This window comes from Heptranchias perlo, chromosome 24 (assembly GCF_035084215.1).
Source record: "Heptranchias perlo isolate sHepPer1 chromosome 24, sHepPer1.hap1, whole genome shotgun sequence".
NCBI lineage: Eukaryota > Metazoa > Chordata > Chondrichthyes > Hexanchiformes > Hexanchidae > Heptranchias > Heptranchias perlo.
Window position 1 is genome coordinate 29,924,548 of NC_090348.1, and position 20,693 is coordinate 29,945,240.

The 20,693-nt window shown below is 40.2% G+C and overlaps 2 protein-coding genes across 2 annotated transcripts in view; one reads left to right on the top strand and one right to left on the bottom strand.

Moving 5' to 3' along the window:
- Positions 1-436: 436 nt before the first annotated feature.
- On the top strand, positions 437-20,423 carry pmpcb (peptidase, mitochondrial processing subunit beta). Its single transcript, XM_068005002.1, has 13 exons — positions 437-545; positions 5,567-5,710; positions 10,588-10,674; positions 11,437-11,566; positions 11,930-12,128; positions 12,212-12,291; positions 13,316-13,431; positions 17,723-17,866; positions 18,595-18,755; positions 19,764-19,849; positions 19,931-20,019; positions 20,158-20,233; positions 20,317-20,423. Exons 1-13 carry the CDS (start codon positions 465-467, stop codon positions 20,379-20,381), a joined length of 1,458 nt encoding a protein of 485 aa, XP_067861103.1. The 5' UTR covers positions 437-464; the 3' UTR covers positions 20,382-20,423.
- dnajc2 (DnaJ (Hsp40) homolog, subfamily C, member 2) overlaps positions 20,420-20,693 on the bottom strand; it is a 48,704-nt gene continuing 48,430 nt past the window's right edge. Inside the window, exon 17 of the mRNA XM_068005000.1 lies at positions 20,420-20,561. Coding sequence (XP_067861101.1) covers positions 20,490-20,561 — 72 coding nt within the window. The 3' untranslated portion in view covers positions 20,420-20,489. The remainder of the gene's footprint in view (positions 20,562-20,693) is intronic.

The window sequence follows — 20,693 nt, forward strand, 5'->3', positions numbered from 1 at the left end:
AATAGTGTCTGCATAAACGTTGACAAGTGTGTTGCACTGGCAAAAAATATATACAATGTATTCACAGAATCCGAACCTATATTTGTGATATAAACATTTTCATTATACACAAAATGCACATATGGTAATCGAGAATATTACAAAAAAACTCACCTAAACACAATTACAAAATTATCATGCACTTTTAAAGTAGCATAATTTATTCATTTCTCAAATTTAATATGTAAAATAAATTATTTTTAACTTTATAGATATACCCAGAACAACACGTATGAATAATACGAGATGTCAAGCCATTGTTGCGCTTCAGATCGCTGCAACTCGGAGCTCCCAAACAGGGCTGCCCATCCACGTCGTTGTATCGATTGGAACTGTCTGTGCGTAACAACCTGAAGGTGACGTAATCCCACGACGTCAGCGGTGCGTTCAATGCGTGCTGCACATGCTCAGTTGGTCGCGGTAAGATGGCGGCGTGCTTGCAGAGGTTCACTCGTATTGCCGGCCAGAGGCTCCTCAGGAGGGACTGGGCCAGCTACAAGCGACAGGTGGGTTCTGTGTGGTACACGGCAGATCTGACCTGACCCGACCCGACCCGACCCGCTCCGCTCATTTGCCGGAGATGGGAAACTGCTTTTAACGATAAACTGGAAATTTGGACCGTGCCGAAGGCTCTAATCTGGGACCAGGGCAGTTGTAATAATTCAACATTGACGCATTATTTGTGCCGTCAATGTGACCGATCCGAGGCGAGGCAGTGATTTAGTGATTTTGAAGGAACGGGAATATTTGGTTGAAAGGGACCCAAAATAACATTATTGTGTGGCACTGTCACCCGCGGTTGGCCGGGTTACAGTGACACGGCGAGGTAATAATGACAGAGCTGAAATTGTAGATTGAAGTTCTAATTCTGTATTTTGACAGGGTTAATATCTTTGTTTTGAATATTTCGTTTTGTGTCTCGATTATAAATACTGTAAAGTTGTAGGAGTGAGATGGCCATGGCTCAGTGACGCGCTGTTGCCTCGGAGTTAGAAGGTTGTGGGTTCAAGCTCCACTCCAGTGATTTGAGCACAAAATCTAGGCTGACACTTCTGTGCAGATCTGAGGGAGTGCTGCACTGTCTAGGAACATAGGAACAGGACTACTCCTGTTCAGCCCCTTGTGCCTGCTCCGCCATTTGATAAGATCATGGCTGATCTGTGATCTAACTCCGTATACCTGCTTTTGGCCCATATCCCTTAATACCTTTGGTTGCCAAAAAGCTATCTATCTCACATTTAAATTTAGCAATTGAGCTAGTATCAATTGCCGTTTGTGGAAGAGAGTTCCAAACTTCTACAACCCTTTGTGTGTAGAAATGTTTTCTAATCTCGCTCCTGAAAGGTCTGGCTCTAATTTTTAGACACTGCCTCCTACTCCTAAAATCCCCAACCAGTGGAAATAGTTTCTCTCTATCCACCCTATCTGTTCCCCTTAATATCTTATAAACTTCGATCAGATCACCCCTTAACCTTCTAAACTCCAGAGTATACAACCCCAATTTGTGTAATCTCTCCTCGTAACTTAACCCTTGAAGTCCGGGTATCAATCTAGTAAACCTACGCTGCACTCCCTCCAAGGCCAATATGTCCTTCCGAAGGTGCGGTGCCCAGAACTGCTCACAGTACTCCAGGTGCGGTCTAACCAGGGTTTTGTATAGCTGCAGCATAACTTCTGCCACCTTGTACTCTAGTCCTCTAGATATAAAGGCCTGCATTCCATTTTCCTTCTTGATTATTTTCTGCACCTGTTCTTGACACTTCAATGATCTATGTACCTGAACCCCTAAGTCCCTTTGGACATCCACTGTTTTTAACTTTTTACCATGTACCTGTTCTATCCTTTTTTGATCCAAAGTGGATGACCTCACATTTATCTACATTGAATTCCATTTGCCACAGTTTTGCCCATTCACCTAATCTATCAATATCCCTTTGTAATTTTATGTTTTCATCTACCCTGCTTACAGTGCTACCAATCTTTGTGATGTGGAGATGCCGGTGATGGACTGGGGTGGACAAATGTAAGGAATCTTACAACACCAGGTTATAGTCCAACAATTTTATTTTAAAATCACAAGCTTTCGGAGATTATCTCCTTCGTCAGGTGAGTGAGTAAATGAGAGGTTCTCTCTTTTGACCCATTGTGTATTCAGTATACTGGGACCTACTGTTTTCCATGGCTAACCTGTCTGAACACCAACGACACCTTTGATTGGTGTGATGGTGTCCCAGCCTAATAAAAGATATGCGATTTGAGAACCTCTCATTCAGTCACTCACCTGACGAAGGAGATAATCTCCGAAAGCTTGTGATTTTTAAATAAAATTGTTGGACTATAACCTGGTGTTGTAAGATTCCTTACATTTGACCAATCTTTGTGTCATCGGCAAACTTAGATATGAGACTTTCTATGCCTTCATCTAAGTCGTTAATAAATATTGTGAATAATTGAGGCCCCAAGACAGATCCCTGCAGGACTCCACTAGTCACATCCTGCCAATGTGAGTACCTACCCATTATCCCTACTCTCTGTCGCCTTTCGCTTAGCCAACTTCCTACCAAGTCCGTACTTTTCCCTCGATTCCATGGGCTTCTATCTTAGCTAACAGTCTCTTATGTGGGACCTTATCAAATGTCTTCTGGAAGTCCATATAAATAACATCCATTGACATTCCCCTGTCCACTACTTTAGTCACCTCTTCAAAAAATTCAATCAGGTGTCAGGCACGACCTACCTTTCACAAATCCATGCTGGCTCTCTCTGATTAACTGAAAATTCTCGAGGTGTTCAGTCACCCTATCCTTAATTATAGACTCCAGCATTTTCCCCACTAACTGGTCTATAATTCCCTGGTTTCCCTCTCCTTTCTTAAAAAGCAGAGTGACATGTGCAATTTTCCAATCTGGAGGGACAGTTCCTGAATCTAGAGAACTTTGAAAGATTATAGTTAGGGCATCTGCAATGTGCTCTCCTACTTCCTTTAAAACCCTGGGATGGAAACCATCTGGTCCTGGGGATTTGTCACTCTTTAGTGCTATTATTTTCTTCATTACTGTTGCTTTACTTATGTTAATTATATCGAGTCCCTGTCCCCGAATCAATATAAGTTTTCTTGGGATTTCCGGCATGCTATCCTCTTTATCGACTGTAAATGCTGACGCAAAGTAATTGTTCAACATGTCCGCCATGTCCCCATTGTCAATGACAATATCCCCACTTTCAGTTTTTAAGGGGCCAACACTGCTCCTGACCACCCTCTTTTTCCTAATATAACTATAAAAGTTCTTCGTATTGGTTTTGATATCCCTTTCGAGTTTCTTTTCATACTCTCTTTTTGTAGCTCTTACTATCTGTTTTGTGACCCTTTGTTGATCTTTGTATCTTTCCCATTCGCCAGGATCTGTACCTTTTTTTGCCTTTTTGTATGCCCTTTCCTTATGTCTTATACTGTCCCTTGAGTAATGTAGTGTTTGAAAGGGAAAAAAGTGAATCAGCTGCTAAGATTCTAGACTTGGGCAAGGCCGACTTCAATGGGATGAGACATAGACTGTCCACAGTAAACTGGGCAAATCTGTTAATGGGTAAAACGACTGATGATCAGTGGGGAAATGTTTAAAGAAACATTTAACGTGTCCCTTACCTCTTTAGTTGTCCATGGCTGTTTTTTTTGGCAAGTAGAGTTCTTGCCCCTCAGGTATAAACCGATTCTGTATCACGTTAAATGTTTCTTTAAACATTTCCCCACTGATCATCAGTCGTTTTACCCATTAACAGATTTGCCCAGTTTACTGTGGACAGCCTCTGTCTCATCCCATTGAAGTCGGCCTTGCCCAAGTCTAGAATCTTAGCAGCTGATTCACTTTTTTCCCTTTCAAACACTACATTGAACTCGATCATGTTATGATCACTATTGGATAGATGTTCACGCACAGTTAAGCCATTAACTAAATCTGGTTCATTACTCATTACTAAATCTAGTATGGCTTGCCCCCTTGTTGCCTCTAGGACATACTGCTGTAGAAAACTATCCCGGACACACTCAAGAAATTCGCTACCTTTCTGACAGTTGCGAGTCTGCTTTTCCCAATCTACTAAGACCACTATGCCTTTCTTACACGTTTGTCTAATCTCTGCATTTATACAATCTAGCACTTCAGAGCTGCTGCCAGGGCTCCTATATACAACTCCCACTATAGTCTTAGATCCTTTCCTATTTCTCAATTCAACCCATAAGGTCTCTGTTGGCTGCTTACCTCTCGTTATATCCCCCTTTATCATTGAAGTCTGAGGTGCTCTTTCAGATGAGATGTTAAGCTAAGGCCTCATTTGCCCTGTCAGGTGAACGTAAAAATCCCATGGCACTATTCGAAGAAAAGCAAGAGAGTTCTTCCGGTGTCCTGGCCAATTATCCGGTCATGGATTTAATTGCTGCTTGTGGGACCCTGCAGATTGCAAATTGGGTTCTCTACATTATAACAGTCGTGAAACTTCAAATATATTTCATTAGCTGTAAAGTGCTTTGGGGGTGTCATGAAAGGTACTATATAAATGCAAGTACTTTCTTCTTTATCTGTGTGTATCTTAGTCTTTGATGTCTCAGGCAAGTAGGAATTAAGTTACAGTTCATATTGCTGGACTGTGGTGCTGCTGCTGTCCAGTAAATGAATTTATGCATTCTATATAAAACCGTAATATGGCACAGCACATCTGAATCTAAATTTTGGATGTGGGTATGTTGGCGAAAGGGAGAAATCTGTACCCTTCATAATATGCAGCCTATATTAGTGGATTTTTATTAGGACAATATCTCCCATGTTTAGTACTGTTCTCTATATTTTAGGCTTATAATTAAAATAAAAACTCAAGAACATGTGAACAGATGCATATTCTACTATTTTGACGTGGAGATGCCGCTGATGGACTGGGGTTGACAAATGTAAGGAATCTTACAACACCAGGTTATAGTCCAACAGTTTTATTTGAAAATCACAAGCTTTCGGAGGCTTTCTCCTTCGTCAGGTGAAGAAGGAGAAAGCCTCCGAAAGCTTGTGATTTTCAAATAAAACTGTTGGACTATAACCTGGTGTTGTAAGATTCCTTACATTACTATTTTGACAACTTAGCGAGGAAGAAAGAAAACGTTCAGCTGCATATTTAATTAAATATTGCATGTAGGTCACGGTAATAGAATGACAATGGTTGAATAAAAAGCAACTCATTTTCCTGTGGTAGTAAAGAATTTAGAAATACAGATTGGCTTTTGCTTTTTTTTACTGGAGATAGCTGCTAATATAAGGTTCAGTTGGATCTATACATGTGACTGTACTGTGTCACATTGCCCGACTAATGGAAATTTTAATTGATGGAAGGCTTAATGAATTGACTTTACAGGCACCATGTATATTAGAAGTAATTAGGGAAATTATCAATTGCAAATCTTTCTTGCAATTGTATTTTGCTAAAATTATATCACCTCTCTTTTAAAAAAAAATTATCAAAAGATAATTTCGCTTCATTATTTCAGCCCATCCTACACAACTGGAACCGATTCCGGGCCACTCAAGCAACAGCCGCACACGTTGTTCTGAATATTCCAGAAACAAAAGTCACTATTCTGGAAAATGGACTACGAGTGACGTCTGAAGACTCTGGTCTTCCGACATGTACAGTGAGTACTAAGCTAATTTGTGCACTTTGTATTTGTCACTCGCTTAATCCTTTGTTCTTGTATGTGCACTATAATAACCAGAGATTTAATTACCAGATGGTGTATACCTGTTTCTACCTTATTGCATTATCTATATTAAGGATGTCCAAACTTTTTCTCTGGCCATTTGGTTGATGTACCTTGGAGCCTGCAGACCACCTATGGACATGGTAATGCTGCATAGAAAATTTACCTGACGAAGGGGATAATCTCCGAAAGCTTGTGATTTTAAAATAAAATTGTTGGACTATAACCTGGTGTTGTAAGATTCCTTGCATTTGTCCACCCCAGTCCATCACCGGCATCTCCACATCATAGAAAATTTACAGCACAGGAGGCTATTCGACCCATCGTATTCGCGCCAGCTGAGAAACGAGCCACACAGCCTAATCCCACTTTCCCGCATTTGGTCCGTAGCCCTGCAGGTCACGGCTCTTCAGGTGCACATCCAGGTATTTTTTAAATGAGTTGAGGATTTCTGCCTCTACCACCCTCTCAGGCAGTGAGTTCCAGACCCCCACCACCCTCTGGGTGAAAAAAAAATTCCTCATTTCTGCTATACCAATCACTTTAAATAAGGGAAATAGGTCCTTCCTATCCACTCTATCTAGGCCCCTCATAATTTTGTACACCTCAATTAAATCACCCCTCAACATCTTCTGTTCCAAGGAAAACAACCCCAGCCTATCCAATCTGTCATCATAGCTAAAATTCTCCAGTCCTGGCAACATCCTCATAAATCTCCTCTGCACCCTCTCTAGTGCAATCACATCCTTCCTGTAATGTGGTGACCAGAACTGTGCGCAGTACTCAAGCTGTAGCCTAACTAGTTTTTTATACAGTTCCAGCATAACATCCCTGCTTTTATATTCTATGCCTCAGCTAATAAAGGAAAGCATTCCATATGCCTTTTTAGCCACCTTATCTACTTGTCCTGCTACCCTCAGGGATCTGTGGACATACACTCCAAGGTCCCTCACTTCCTCCACATATAAATGATCCGGCACCAAAAGCCAAAATATCAGTATAATTTTGCTAAAAGTAATGTACATTAAACACGTTGACTAAATACAAATTATTACATTCAAAAGTTCCAGTTTGTATAGTACTGTCTGCAGGTGCCTGCCTCCACCTCTTAAGACTTTATGCTGCAGAAACCCTTTTCATGCCTGTATTACCTACAAACTCAATGACTATAAGGCTGGCCTTCCATCCTCCATAAACTCCAGCTCATCAAAAACTCTGCCACATGTTTTCTAAACCATGCCAAGTTCCATTTGATAGATTTTTGTTAGGTTAGGGTAGTAAGGGATGTGAAACTAAGGCAGGTAAATGGAGTTGAGATACAGATCAGCTGTGATCTAATTGAATGGCAGAACAGGCTCAAGGGCCTGATGGCCTACTCGTGTACCTATGTTCTTCCTATTTGGCCATCATCCGCATCCTCACTGACCCATGTTGGCTCCCAGTCCCCCAAAATATTAGGTGTAAAATTCTGTTCTCTTCTGTAAATCCCTCCATGGCCTTGCCCCACTATCTCTGCAATTTCCTCCAGCCCTTTATCCCACTCTGAATGCTCTGTTCCTCTGATTCCAGTCTTCTGTGCATTTCCCCCTTCACCCCACCACTGGTGACAAAGCTTTCAGCCGTCTAGTTGACCATTTTGGAGCTTGCTCCTTCAGCCTTTCTGCCTCTCCATTTTTAAAAAACCTCTTCAAGATCCATTTACTTGACCAAGCTTTTGGTCACCCATTCTAATCTGTCCCTTCCTGACTCGCCATCTGTTTCCTTTGCATACTTGTCAAGCACCTTGGAGCATTTCTTGCATTGAGGGCATTGTGTAAATGCTTGTTTTCTTCGTCCAAACTCTTCTGCTCCTCCTGGAACCATGCTGCACTTGCACAGCAATGTGATTCTCCAATTCACATCCTATATATAGGGCAGGCTTCTTCCTCCTCTTCCTCCTCCACCTGGTTCTTCCCTTCCAACCAGGCTGCACTTGTGGCATCTTAACTGACACATGGGAGCATGATGCTTGTGACAGGAAAAAGTAGCAAAACATGATTCACGATGGCACAATAAAGCTTGAAGCAAGTCGCATCCAGCTAGCCAAAGAAAAGAGAGCCCAAAGGAAGTTACAAAAAGATCAGCCCTTAAGTGAAGTCCTGTGTGTGGGAAGACATTCCTCACGAAAATCGGACTTTACAATCATGAAAACCCAAAACCTGTATTAAACGAGAGATGAATCATAGGCTGTCATCATCGACAACAATGGACAAATCATCATCACTAAGATCAAAAGTAAATTTCATTGTTGTGAGCACATCACTGTCAACACCAAATTTCTTTGGAAAGTTAAAACCAATCAGTAAGATAACAAGAAAATAAGCAAAATATTTCTTAAAAACGTAAAGAGAAAGAAAATACAAAAAATCATAAATATTGTCACTTGACTTTGGTACTTGCTTTCAGTTAGTGTGTTGTGTTGGCACAGATTCTGGTTGCCTGTTGGTCTTTGTCCTGGCTCATGCTGACTGCCCTCTACCCTGTGGCTGAGATTGAAGGGGCCTCCAAGGGGAGATGTTTTTCGAGATCGAGCTGAGCTCCAAAATTCTTACAGATCACCTGTACTGTCGGCAGCTTCCAGCTCTCTGTGAGATTCCCCAAGCATCCACAACAACAGTTTTGAAATTGTTCAGTGATTATCAATTGAACGGACATTTCAGGTTTGGCCTCAGCATAGCTCTGTCTTACCTATAATTAGCCATTTTGACTTTACTTGATTTTACTCTGTGCCTTTTTGTCTTTTAAAGCTGCATCTCCTTGAATCTCTCTTCTGATGAAATTAAGAATTTATTTGCATCCCTGCCCTTGGTTTATTTCCCCAGATCCTCATTCCTTATCTACATTGGCTAATGTAATAATGATATATTACTTCATTTCCTGTGATGTTGCTTACAGATAAAAGTAAACTTTTAATTGGCCTTGCTGCAACCTAAAAATTGCTATGGCTGATTAACTAAGCAAATAGCTTTGCTCTTGTTGAGTTGCCTTCTGTTAGAATTGATATGGATTCATTAGAGCTGCTTGATAATTGAGCTTAAAAGCTCCATGGGATGTGTTTTGTCTTTTGTGTGGATTTTCTCTCCCTCCCCCTAAGCAAGGGTTTGTGTGAGAGAGTTTTAGCTTGACAGTAGCTCTGCCTGACTGCTGGCGATACTGAGATTGGTGGTGGATTCTCAGAAGAGTTTCTCTTCCCTCACCTCCCCATCCCCACCTCCAAATTTCTGGGATGTTGGAGCCTGTTCGGAGAGCAGAAGATGGACTCAGGAGGAAAAAACAGGATTTAATCAATCCTGATATTGTGATGTAAAGCTAGGGGTGTAATTTATAAGTCAAGAGATATCATCTTAGAATTGCATCTGGAGTGCTGTGTGTTGTTTTGGTCTCACCAAGGCCAGATATAATTTTATGTTTATATCTCTTGACTTATAAATTGTGCCCATGTAAATGGGCACATGATCATTCATGTAAATTGTGAATGAGAGAGGTCCCAACACAGAATGCCACAAGTTATACCTTGCCAACCTAAGAAATATCTATTTACTTTTATTCTCCCTTCTGTCCTTTAGCTATTGTTCTATCAATGCCAATAATCAGCCACACTTTCTAATTGTTATCCTTCACTATGATCTCCAACAATTGCCCTTTTACCTATGTGTGGCTGACTGACCTATTAGATAGCTGTGTTTTAGGAATCCTGTTTTTAAAAAAAGTAATGGGGCATAAATTGCTCACCTGAGAACGCTGTTTATCAATGGCATCCTCTCAAACCGCCGGCGAAGACAGGGAGCAAGTTTGCGAATGCGCACTAAAACCAGGAAATCGCGAACTTGCCGGCGGTTTGACAGGTCCAAATTAAAGGGCCACCTTCACTACAATCCATAAAATCATTAAACATTCGTAAACTTACACATCTGCCCAGCTGGAACAAAAATACATACACCACCAAAAGGTACACTGGAAAATACCAGCTCTACACTACTTTTTAAAAGCGTGATGACTGTTAATGACTACAAAACAACAAAAAATTAAATTTTAAAAATGTGGAATGTCATATTACTTATTTTAATATTTTTTGATCATTAAATGTTTTTTTATTTTTAACTTCTGTAAGTTTCATTACATTAAATCATTTGCTTGTCTTTTCATAAGATATGTTAAATTTTTATTTAAACTAACATACAGAAGTTAATTGTGAAGGAATGATTTCTAGTTGCCTGCTTGTGGGCGTGGCTTCCAGTCCCAGTCTGTATCGGTTCCGAATGAACCTGCGCTGAAATTACAGCGCTGAACTTGGAAAAAAAAATTGAAAAGGGAGCAAGTGGACGTCGGAGACCACGAAGTAAGTTTTTTCGTAGTGTTTGTCCGCAGGATGTGTGGACAGCCTTGCCACGCTGGTCGGAGCAAGTTCCGGCCCAATAAATTTTACTGATAAATTCCCAGATTTTTGTGTAGTGAATCACTAAAAACCAATATCCCCATAAATTTGAGAACAACCCTGCTCCTTGCAATTTCCCATTGTTTTCTTACCAAAAATCAGGTCCAGAGATGCACTTGCAACACATCTATGATGTTAGTTTGCACGTCGCACGTGCCATGCTGACATCAAGGACGTGATGCATATGTATCTGGACTGGAATAGAAACGAAGGCTGTGTAATTATTTATTTCTTGGGGGAATCTAGATTATCTTTAGGTATTGCTGTGAGGAAATTGTTTGGCTTTGCTTCAAATTTATAGGTTGCTTCCTGAAGTACAGCTTGTTGCTTTCTGTAGGTTGGACTGTGGATTGATGCAGGGAGCCGCTATGAGAATGAGAAGAACAATGGAACGGCTCATTTCTTGGAGCACATGGCTTTCAAAGTAAGTAATGCAGCATCTACCACCAGTGTTTTCAGCTTGTATTCATGAAGAACTTGAACAGCAACTTTCACTCAAATAGTGCCTTTAATGTAAAATATCCAAGGAGCTTTACTAAGTGGGAATCAGACCTGAGCAGGAGTAAGGAGAAGAATTAGGGGAAGTAGGCTGATGGGGTAGGTTTTAAGGAGGCTTTTGATGGTGGGGAGAGATGTAGCAAGCTGGAGTGATTTCGGAAGAAAATTGGAGTGGGGTGATGAGATTGTGCCACCAATGCTGTCGGGAATGAGGGTGAGGGTAGGAAGAAGAGACTAGAGATGGAAGAACAGAGTGTGCAAGCAAAAATGTAGGACTGGAGGAGGTTGCAGAGGGAGGGTGGAGTGAGGGTGTGGAAAAATTTGTGTCAGGGACAGGGGTCCAGTAGCATTCACGAAGTTCAGGGATGATAGGTAGTGGCACTTAGTATGGGATAGTTGGAGTTCATGTGGAGTGGAACTTGAGACTGGTGAGGAGAGCATTGGAAAAGTTGAGTGTGGTGATGATGAAGAGATGATTGAGAGTTTCAACAGAGGTGGGTTGAGGACTGGAGAAGGACAATATCTTGGGAGGTGGAAGTAGGCAGTCTTGAGGATGGACTAGGTGTCGGGTTTGAAGCTCAGTTCAGGGTCAAACACCTGAATCAATGCCACAGAAAATTATGCGCTTGTTCTTTCATCGCAATTCAATACATTGCCAGTAAACCTATTCTTCCTCCTTCCCCCACAGGGCACAAAGAAACGCTCTCAGCTAGACTTGGAACTTGAGATTGAGAATATGGGAGCTCATTTAAATGCATACACATCTAGAGAACAAACAGTGTATTATGCCAAAGCATTTTCTAAAGATCTGCCTAGAGGTGATTCAATTAATGTCTAATTGGCTTTCGAACTTGAATGCTATAGAACATAAAGGTTCTCTTATTTTGAAGAGAGCTATAGTTCTGTAAATTAAATTTCTTTTGAGGCCTTGTCTCCAGTAACTGGAAGAGATGCTTTCCCCCCCCCCACACAAAGAGTAATGTGTTCTTTAATCTGCATTCATTGTGAATGTAATCAGCTTTGTGTTTTCTAGAAATAAACCATTTACCTGCCCTCAAAGCATGATAAGCTGTATTATAATATTACATGGTTTAGTGAAGAGAACTTGGTCATAAAAGCATCTAATTAAAACAATAAATCTACATTTGTGAACCATATTCTGTTTGATGCTTTGCACATAGCTGTAGAAATACTCGCAGACATTATTCAGAACAGCACCTTGGGAGAGGCTGAGATTGAGCGTGAGCGAGGAGTTATTCTAAGGGAAATGCAAGAAGTTGAAACCAATCTTCAGGAAGTAGTCTTTGACTATCTGCATGCAACAGCCTATCAGGCCACAGCATTAGGCCGCACCATCCTGGGCCCTACAGAAAACATCAAGTATGTATTTGTACTGGTTTCCTTTTTAAGTCAGCTTGAAATTTTTGCTAATTTTAAATTCACTGAAATAATTTTTGTAACAGATCAATAACTCGGAATGACCTGGTGGAATATATCACAACACACTACAAAGGACCAAGGATAGTGTTGGCTGCTGCTGGAGGTTATTACATTTTCAGTCAATTCTTCTAATAAGTTATGAGTTTCATTCTAATGCCCATAAGTCACACTGATTTCAGGCAACAGAGAATATGGTGTTTGTGCATTTGGTAATTTTTATTTCTTTTGTTACTGATATGAACATTTTCTTGGAGGGAATGCTATTGGATGTAAAGAAGTCAATTTGTTGGGAAATGCAGCTCTTGAGCATAAACGAAGGACAGTAATATGAAGCTTAAAAACACATTTTATCTTTTATGATCTCAATATTTGTAGAAAAATGTTTTTATGTTTAATATAAAAGTAATTGTGCTGTCAGATTGACCTTTGTTTGTTGAACATGCAACAGTTTGAATTTTCCATCGTTGCTAGTAACTGATCTGTAACTCAAATTTTCATTGAAGTATTTTAGTGCACTGTAGCTTTTTTTAAAACTTACCACAAATGATGCTCCCCAAGTGGCTGAGTTTATCCTGTGTGTAATTCTGTCAAACTGATGAGGAAGGTCCCAGAATCAATTTACTGGTTTGCACTGTGGGGCTGCTACAATTAGTACTCCAGGGTTAAGGAGAGGAAACTCAGCCATGGTTCCCTCTCCAATCATTATCTATTGACCCCTGCTAGACATGCACATATGTGGACATCAGTTGAGGATAGGATTGGGCTTTATTGTAATGCTCCCTGCAGTTCATTAGCCTGATGACAATGTCAAGGCTCACATGTAAATAATGGCCAGTTGGATAAGGTGATCAGCACACACACAAGCACATCCAAACAAGGAGTCATCACCTTCAGGAGGGAAGAAACGGGAGGAAATAAATGATGAGGTACAGGTATTTAAGTTGCATATGTTTTGCTGAGATTGCTTTTGTCCTAATCCTCAGCTTTACAAATAAGAAGTACTGTATGTGCAGAAATATATTGGATTTTTAGATGAAGTTGAATTAGTCTTTTTTATTTGTTTGTATGTCTGCCAGCATAGTTGCACATTTTCTTCAAAACTTTGAAGTTTGAATGCCTTCTTGCAGGTGTGGGACATGATGAATTGGTTGACTTGGCAAAGCATCACTTTGGTAATCTATTAACTACCTATGACGGTAATACTACACCAGACCTGCCTCCCTGCAAGTTCACAGGAAGTGAGGTATGTGCATAAAGATCTAATCACTTCAAAGATTGCATGCTATTCCTAGACTGAGCATGTGGACAGGTGACCTGCTCCCAAATCCCTCAACAATTGGAATCTATGAGATCAATCTTTGTTTCTTCTCTTACTGTATAGAAGCACCTGACCATAACTTTGCACTCTTCCTTGTGATCTTGCGGAGATCTGTAGCATCCATGTTGGGATTGTGAGCATGATGCAGCATGGTGGTTTACCAGCTGATGTGCCACTTGGGTGGCTGTTGTCTACCTGTCTTTTCTTGTCTATTCTCGTGTGGCAAAACAAATTTTTTTGTTATGTGGTAGAATTAGTCATCCTGGAACCAACCAGGCAACAGGCCATTTTAGATCTTGTCTTGTATAATGAGAGGGTTAATTAGTAATCTCATAGTAAGGGATCCTATGGGGAAGAGTGATCATAATGTAATAGATTTCGAGAGTAACGTACTTAAGTCCGAAACTAGAGTCTTAAACTTAAATAAAGCTAATTACAGAGGTATGAGGGGCGAGTTGGCTAAGGTTGATTGGGAAATTAGATTAAAAGACATGACGGTAGATAAGCAATGGTGAATATTTAAAGAAATAATTCATAATTCTCAACGAATATACATTCCATTGAGGAATAAAAACCCCACAGGTAAAGTAATCCATCTGTGGCTAACTAAAGTAGTTAAGGATACTAGATTAAAAGATGCTTATAATGTTGCCAAGAAGAGTTATAGAAACCAGCAAAGGATGACCAAAAATTGATAATGGGGGAGAAAATTGAATATGAGAGTAAACTAGCAAGAAATATAAAAACAGATTGTAAGAGTTTCTACAAGTATGTAAAAAGGAAGGGGGTAGCGAAAGTAAACGTGGGTCCTTTAGAGGCTGATACAGGAGAAATTTATAGTGGGGAATAAGGAAATGGCAGCAACATCAAACAAATATTTTGTATCTGTCTTCACAGTAGAAGACACAAAAAACATTCCAGAAATAGTAGTAAACCAAAGGTCCAATGAGAGTGAGGAACTTAAAGTAGTTAATATTAGTAAAGAAAAAGTACTGGAGAAGTCAATGGGACTAAAAGCCGATAAATCCCCTGGACATGATGGCCTACACCCTAGGGTTCTAAAAGAGGTGGCTGCAGAGATAGTGGATGCATTGGTTATGATCTTCCAAAATTCCCTAGATTCTAGAACGGTCCCAATGGATTGGAAGGTAGCAAATGTAACACCGCTATTCAAGAAAGGAGGGAGAAAAAAACAGGGAACTACAAGCCAGTTAGCCTGACATCAGTCGTCAGGAAAATGCTGGAATCTATTATTAAGGACGTGGTGACAGGGCAATTTGAAAATCATAATATGATTAGGCAGAATCAACACGGTTTTATGAAAGGGAAACCGTGTTTGACAAACCTATTAGAGTTTTTTGAGGATGTAACTAGCAAGGTAATTAAAGGGGAACAAGTGGATGTAGTATATTTGGATTATCAAAAGGCAATCGATAGGGGGCCACACAAAAGGTTGTTACACAAGATAAGGGCTCATGGGGTTGGGGGTAATAGCATGGATGGAGGATTGGTAAACGAACAGAGTAGGAATAAATGAGTCATTCTTAGTTTGGCAGGCTGTAAATAGTGGGGTGCTGCAAGGATCAGTGCTTGGGCCTCAGCTATTTACAGTCTATAATAATGACTTAGATGAAGGGACCGAGTGTAAAGTTTGCTGACGATACAAAGCTAGGGGGGAAAGTAAGCTGTGAGGAGGACACAAGAGTCTGCAAACGGATATAGAAAGGTTAAGTTAGTGGGCAAGAAGGTGACAAATGGAGTATAATGTGGGGAGTGTGAGGTTATTCACTTTGGTAGGAAGAATAGAGAAACAGAATATTTTTTAAATGGTGAGAAACTATTAAATGTTGGTGTTCAGAGGAATATGGGTGTCCTTGAACACGAAACACAGAAAGTTAACATGCAAGTACAGCAATTAGGAAGGCAAATAGTATGTTGGCCTTTATTGCAAGGGGGTTGGAGTACAAGAATAAGGAAATCTTGCTGCAATTGTACAGGGCTTTGGAGAGACCACACCTGGAGTACTGTGTACAGTTTTGGTCTCCATACCTAAGGAAGGATATACTTGCCTTAGAGGCAGTGCAGCGAAGGTTCACTAGATTGATTCCTGGGATGAGAGGGTTCTCCTATGAGGAGAGATTGAGCAGAATGGGCCGATACGCTCTGCAGTTTAGAAGAATGAGAGGTGATCTCATTAAAACATACAAGATCCTGAGAGGCCTTGACGGGGTAGATGCTGAGAGGCTGTTTCCCCTGGCTGGAGAGTCAAGAACTAGGGTCATGGTCTCAGGATAAGGGGTCGGACATTTAGGACTGAGATGAGGAGGAATTTCTTCAATGAGGGTTGTGAATCTTTGAAATTCTGTACCCCCACAAGGCTGTGGATGCTCATTCGTTGAGTATATTTAAGACTGAGAACGATAAATTTTTGGTCTCAAGGGATATGGAGATTGGTCGGGAAAGTGGAGTTGAGATCGAAGACCAGCAATGATCTTATTGAATGGCGGAGCAGGCTCGAGAGGCCGTATGGCTGCTCCTGCTCCTATTTCTTATGTCATGAATCAACAGAACCTTTTACTTGACAGTACATTTTATAAGCTTGTACCCTGAATGTCAACCAGTGGGAGGGGAGAGAAGAGGCAAAGAAAGTGTATCCCTGTTTGTGTAACAGTTACTTGATTAAATACGTGAAGCATTTAAGTAGATAAGTTAGTAAAATTATATGGATCACACTATTTGGAAAGTATAGCCATGTTGCTCTCCAAGAATTTTGGTTGAGAAGTAGTAAGTCTTCCAACTAAACTGAGTAGGTTTGAGTGAGTGTTGGCTCTGGGAACTCCTTATTCCTTGATGATAGCTGTGAATTTGCAATTGCTTCATTTACTGGGCCATTATATATATATTTTGTATGAATATATACTAAAGTCCAGTCTGTCATGTTTTACAGTGTTAAGATGCACAATTTATTTTCTCAACTCCAACACAAATCGTTACATTTTAATTCAGATACTGTATTTGAAGCTACAAGTCTTTATAGAATCATAGAAGTTACAACATGGAAACAGGCCCTTCGGCCCAACATGTCCATGTCGCCCAGTTTATACCACTAAGCTAGTCCCAATTGCCTGCACTTGGCCCATATCCCTCGATACCCATCTTCCCCATGTAACTGTCCAAATGCTTTTTAAAAGACAAAATTGTACCCGCCTCTACTACTGCCTCTGGCAGCTCGTTCCAGACACTCACCACCCTTTGAGTGAAAAAATTGCCCCTCTGGATCCTTTTGTATCTCTCCCCTCTCACCTTAAATCTGTGCCCCCTCGTTATAGACTCCCCTACCTTTGGGAAAAGATTTTGACTATCGACCTTATCTATGCCCCTCATTATTTTATAGACTTCTATAAGATCACCCCTTAACCTCCTACTCTCCAGGGAATAAAGTCCCAGTCTGTCTAACCTCTCCCTGTAAGTCAAACCATCAAGTCCCGGTAGCATCCTAGTAAATCTTTTCTGCACTCTTTCTAGTTTAATAATATCCTTTCTATAATAGGGTGACCAGAACTGTACACAGTACTCCAAGTGTGGCCTCACCAATGCCCTGTACAACTTCAACAAGACATCCCAACTCCTGCATTCAATGTTCTGACCAATGAAACCAAGCATGCTGAATGCCTTCTTCACCACCCTATCCACCTGTGACTCCACTTTCAAGGAGCTATGAATCTGTACTCCTAGATCTCTTTGTTCTATAACTCTCCCCAACGCCCTACCATTAACGGAGTAGGTCCTGGCCCGATTCGATCTACCAAAATGCATCACCTCACATTTATCTAAATTAAACTCCATCTGCCATTCATCGGCCCACTGGCCCAATTTATCAAGATCCCGTTGCAATCCTAGATAACCTTCTTCACTGTCCACAATGCCACCAATCTTGGTGTCATCTGCAAACTTACTAACCATGCCTCCTAAATTCTCATCCAAATCATTAATATAAATAACAAATAACAGCGGACCCAGCACCGATCCCTGAGGCACACCGCTGGACACAGGCATCCAGTTTGAAAAACAACCCTCGACAACCACCCTCTGTCTTCTGTCGTCGTTTGTTGACGGGTTTACAGTCAAATTGGTCTAGGATCAGGAGAAAGTCCTCCTTGTACTGTAATAATCACATCAGACTTGCATTAAATTGATAAATGCTTTTGTTTAACAGATTCGTGTAAGAGATGACAAGATGCCATTAGCTCATATTGCAATTGCAATTGAAGCTGTTGGCTGGTCACATGCAGACACCATTCCTCTGATGGTGGCAAACACGCTGATTGGTAACTGGGACCGTTCTTTTGGTGGTGGTGTGGTAAGTAAGCAGGAAAACCTTAACTGAAAATAGTTTGTTTTACAGAGCCTATTAATAATTTGTACCCTCCTTTAAATTTGTGAACATCTACTGGCTCCAGGATTATGTTTTCAGGAAAATTGTGGCTAGGCATACTCAGTTTGCCAATAAAATATAATGTACTTTCAGTGCTGATCAAGCTAAAATGAGATAATTCTGAGTATTGTGATAAATCCCAACACCTCCTGAAACTGGGAACTAAGCCTCTTGTCTTTTTACTTGTGTCAGGCTGCACCAAGAATTTTTTTTTCTCACAAATTTACTTATCTCCCTTCCTAAAAGTGTTAACTGTAAAAGTAGTACAGAACAGACTAGTACAATCTCACCAGTCACTGGCAACCTCAAAACAATCTTTTTTATTTGTCATTTTCTGCTTTCTATTACAAAGCCAGTTAGCTAATTTTTCTATCTATTTTACGGTAGTTTATCACCTTAGCTTTGGGCTGTTGCATGTATACAGGCAACCAAGGCCACACCACCCTGGCCCATACAGTCAGTATTTAACAAGTTCTAAATGCCATACCTCCTGAACTGAGAAATAGTAAAATAACCTAACTCTTGTGCTATTCCATTGCCACTGTTCAATTTTTAAAAAATGCTTTAAATATTTTTCCACAGACCATTAGGTGATTGATGTTTAAAATTAAGTTGTATCTGAATAAACAATTTACATTTTTAAAAAAAAACAGAACTTGTCCAGTAAGTTGGCACAGATCGCTTGCCAGGGTAACCTCTGCCATAGTTTCCAGTCATTCAACACCTGCTATACAGACACTGGTCTTTGGGGGCTTTACATGGTCTGTGAGTCTAACACGATTGACGACATGCTGCATTTTGTTCAAAGAGAGTGGTAAGTGAGTCTACGTAATGCATCACAAGTCTTAATTTATGTACGCTGCGCACACATACATAAATTATGCACACTATCTTCATGTGACTGTGGTGATATGAAGCTACTGCTTTTACAGAAAAAAGCAGTTTGAATTGTTTATTTTGTGGAAGTAAAGTTGCCTTAAATAAATACAAAATATTTTAAAGGTTGTGGGGAAATTGTGCAGATTTCTGTACTCTTCCATACAGTATTTATACAACTTTATCTGATATCTTCTAAAGTATTTGCTGCGACTGACAGCATAGCAAATAGTTTTTTAAAAACCTTGAGCAAGCTAAATTTCAGCTTTAAACAAGTATACCTGTAATGTATAAAATGTTGATCAAAAAGTTTAGTTAAATGGCAGCTATTCTATTTACTTAACCATACACTATCCATTATAAATGTTGTCATTCCTAAAGTGAAGAAACAATTAAAGTTATTGCTGCAATTATACTGTCTGAGGCTTTTCTTCATCACTGTGCAAGTGCCACAGAAGGTAATAAGGTGTTTTGTTAAGTTTTATAACCATATGCTGCACTGTTCAGCCCCACAAGAACCACCCATTATGAACTATTTCAATCCTCACAGTAGTGTAACAATATACTTCAGTAGACTAAAATCAGACTGTTGCGTGCTGAAAGTGGCAGCTACAAATTAGTGGGAACTGCATTCACTCCTCAAAGTTACTATGACTACACCATCCCAAAAACACTTTCTTTGGCCTCGTGTATCTCCCTCCTCCCGACTATTAGTGGCTGTGCCTTCAAGAGCTTAGGCCTCACGCTGTGGAATTTCTTCCCATAACCATTCTGCCTCCTCTGATCACCTCACCTAATATCTCCTTTAGCATTTTTAACATATATAAAAATGTAAGTTGTAACCAGTTTTGGGGGCAGGGGTCAACTAAGCTACTAAGACTATATAGGCCATTGAGATTTTGTATGATTTTTGAAAGTCACTAATTCAGATGTTTTTCTATTTCAGGATGAGATTGTGTACCAGTGTTAATGACAGTGAAGTTGTCAGAGCCAAAAACCTCTTAAAAACAAACATGCTGCTGCAGCTTGATGGTAAAAACAAGGTTCAGCTGTTTGTAGAGTTTGTTATCCACCTTTGTTTAAAGTATTCATTTGGAATTTCAATATTTGCAGGTTCAACACCAATCTGTGAAGATATTGGCAGACAAATGTTGTGTTACAATCGAAGGATTCCACTCCCGGAGCTTGAAGCTAGGATTGATGTAAGTGAACACATGCTGTTGGGGAAGTTAGGGGGCAAATATGTTTAACCTGCAGCTTAGGAGAAAGAAGTTTACAAAACAAAAAGTGTTAATTATTTTAACTCAATTGACTAACTCTTGTTTTACATTTTGAACCAGGCTGTTGATGCCAAAACAGTAAGGGATGTATGCACCAAGTATATCTACGATAAGTGTCCTGCAGTTGCTGCTGTTGGTAAGTGGACAACATATCTTATGTAATAATCTGCCTGCAGATGGTGTCAATGTTTTGTAATGCTATTTTTTTTGTTCCCCCAGGTCCTGTTGAGCAGCTCCCAGATTACAACAGAATTCGTAGTGCAATGTACTGGCTGAGACAATAAATGTTTATATTCTACTAATTGTAAAATAAAGTGAGACATTTATACTTGGTTTTGTCATTTTATTATCAAATAATCACATGCACAATGATAAAAGGGAGCAGGAACATCTCATTTCTTCGGTCTAGCAGTATTAACTTGGTCTTGTGCGGCTTTCTTTGCTTTGACCATTTCAACAAGTTCCTGTTAAGTAGGAGCAAAGAATTCAAAATGCAGAAGTTTTTATAGGCCAGCTTAAAAAGCAACTTTGAAATCAGGTGTAGCACACAGTATAGAATCCCGGAAGCAGGGTTTAGGCCAAAGCTACACACTCGT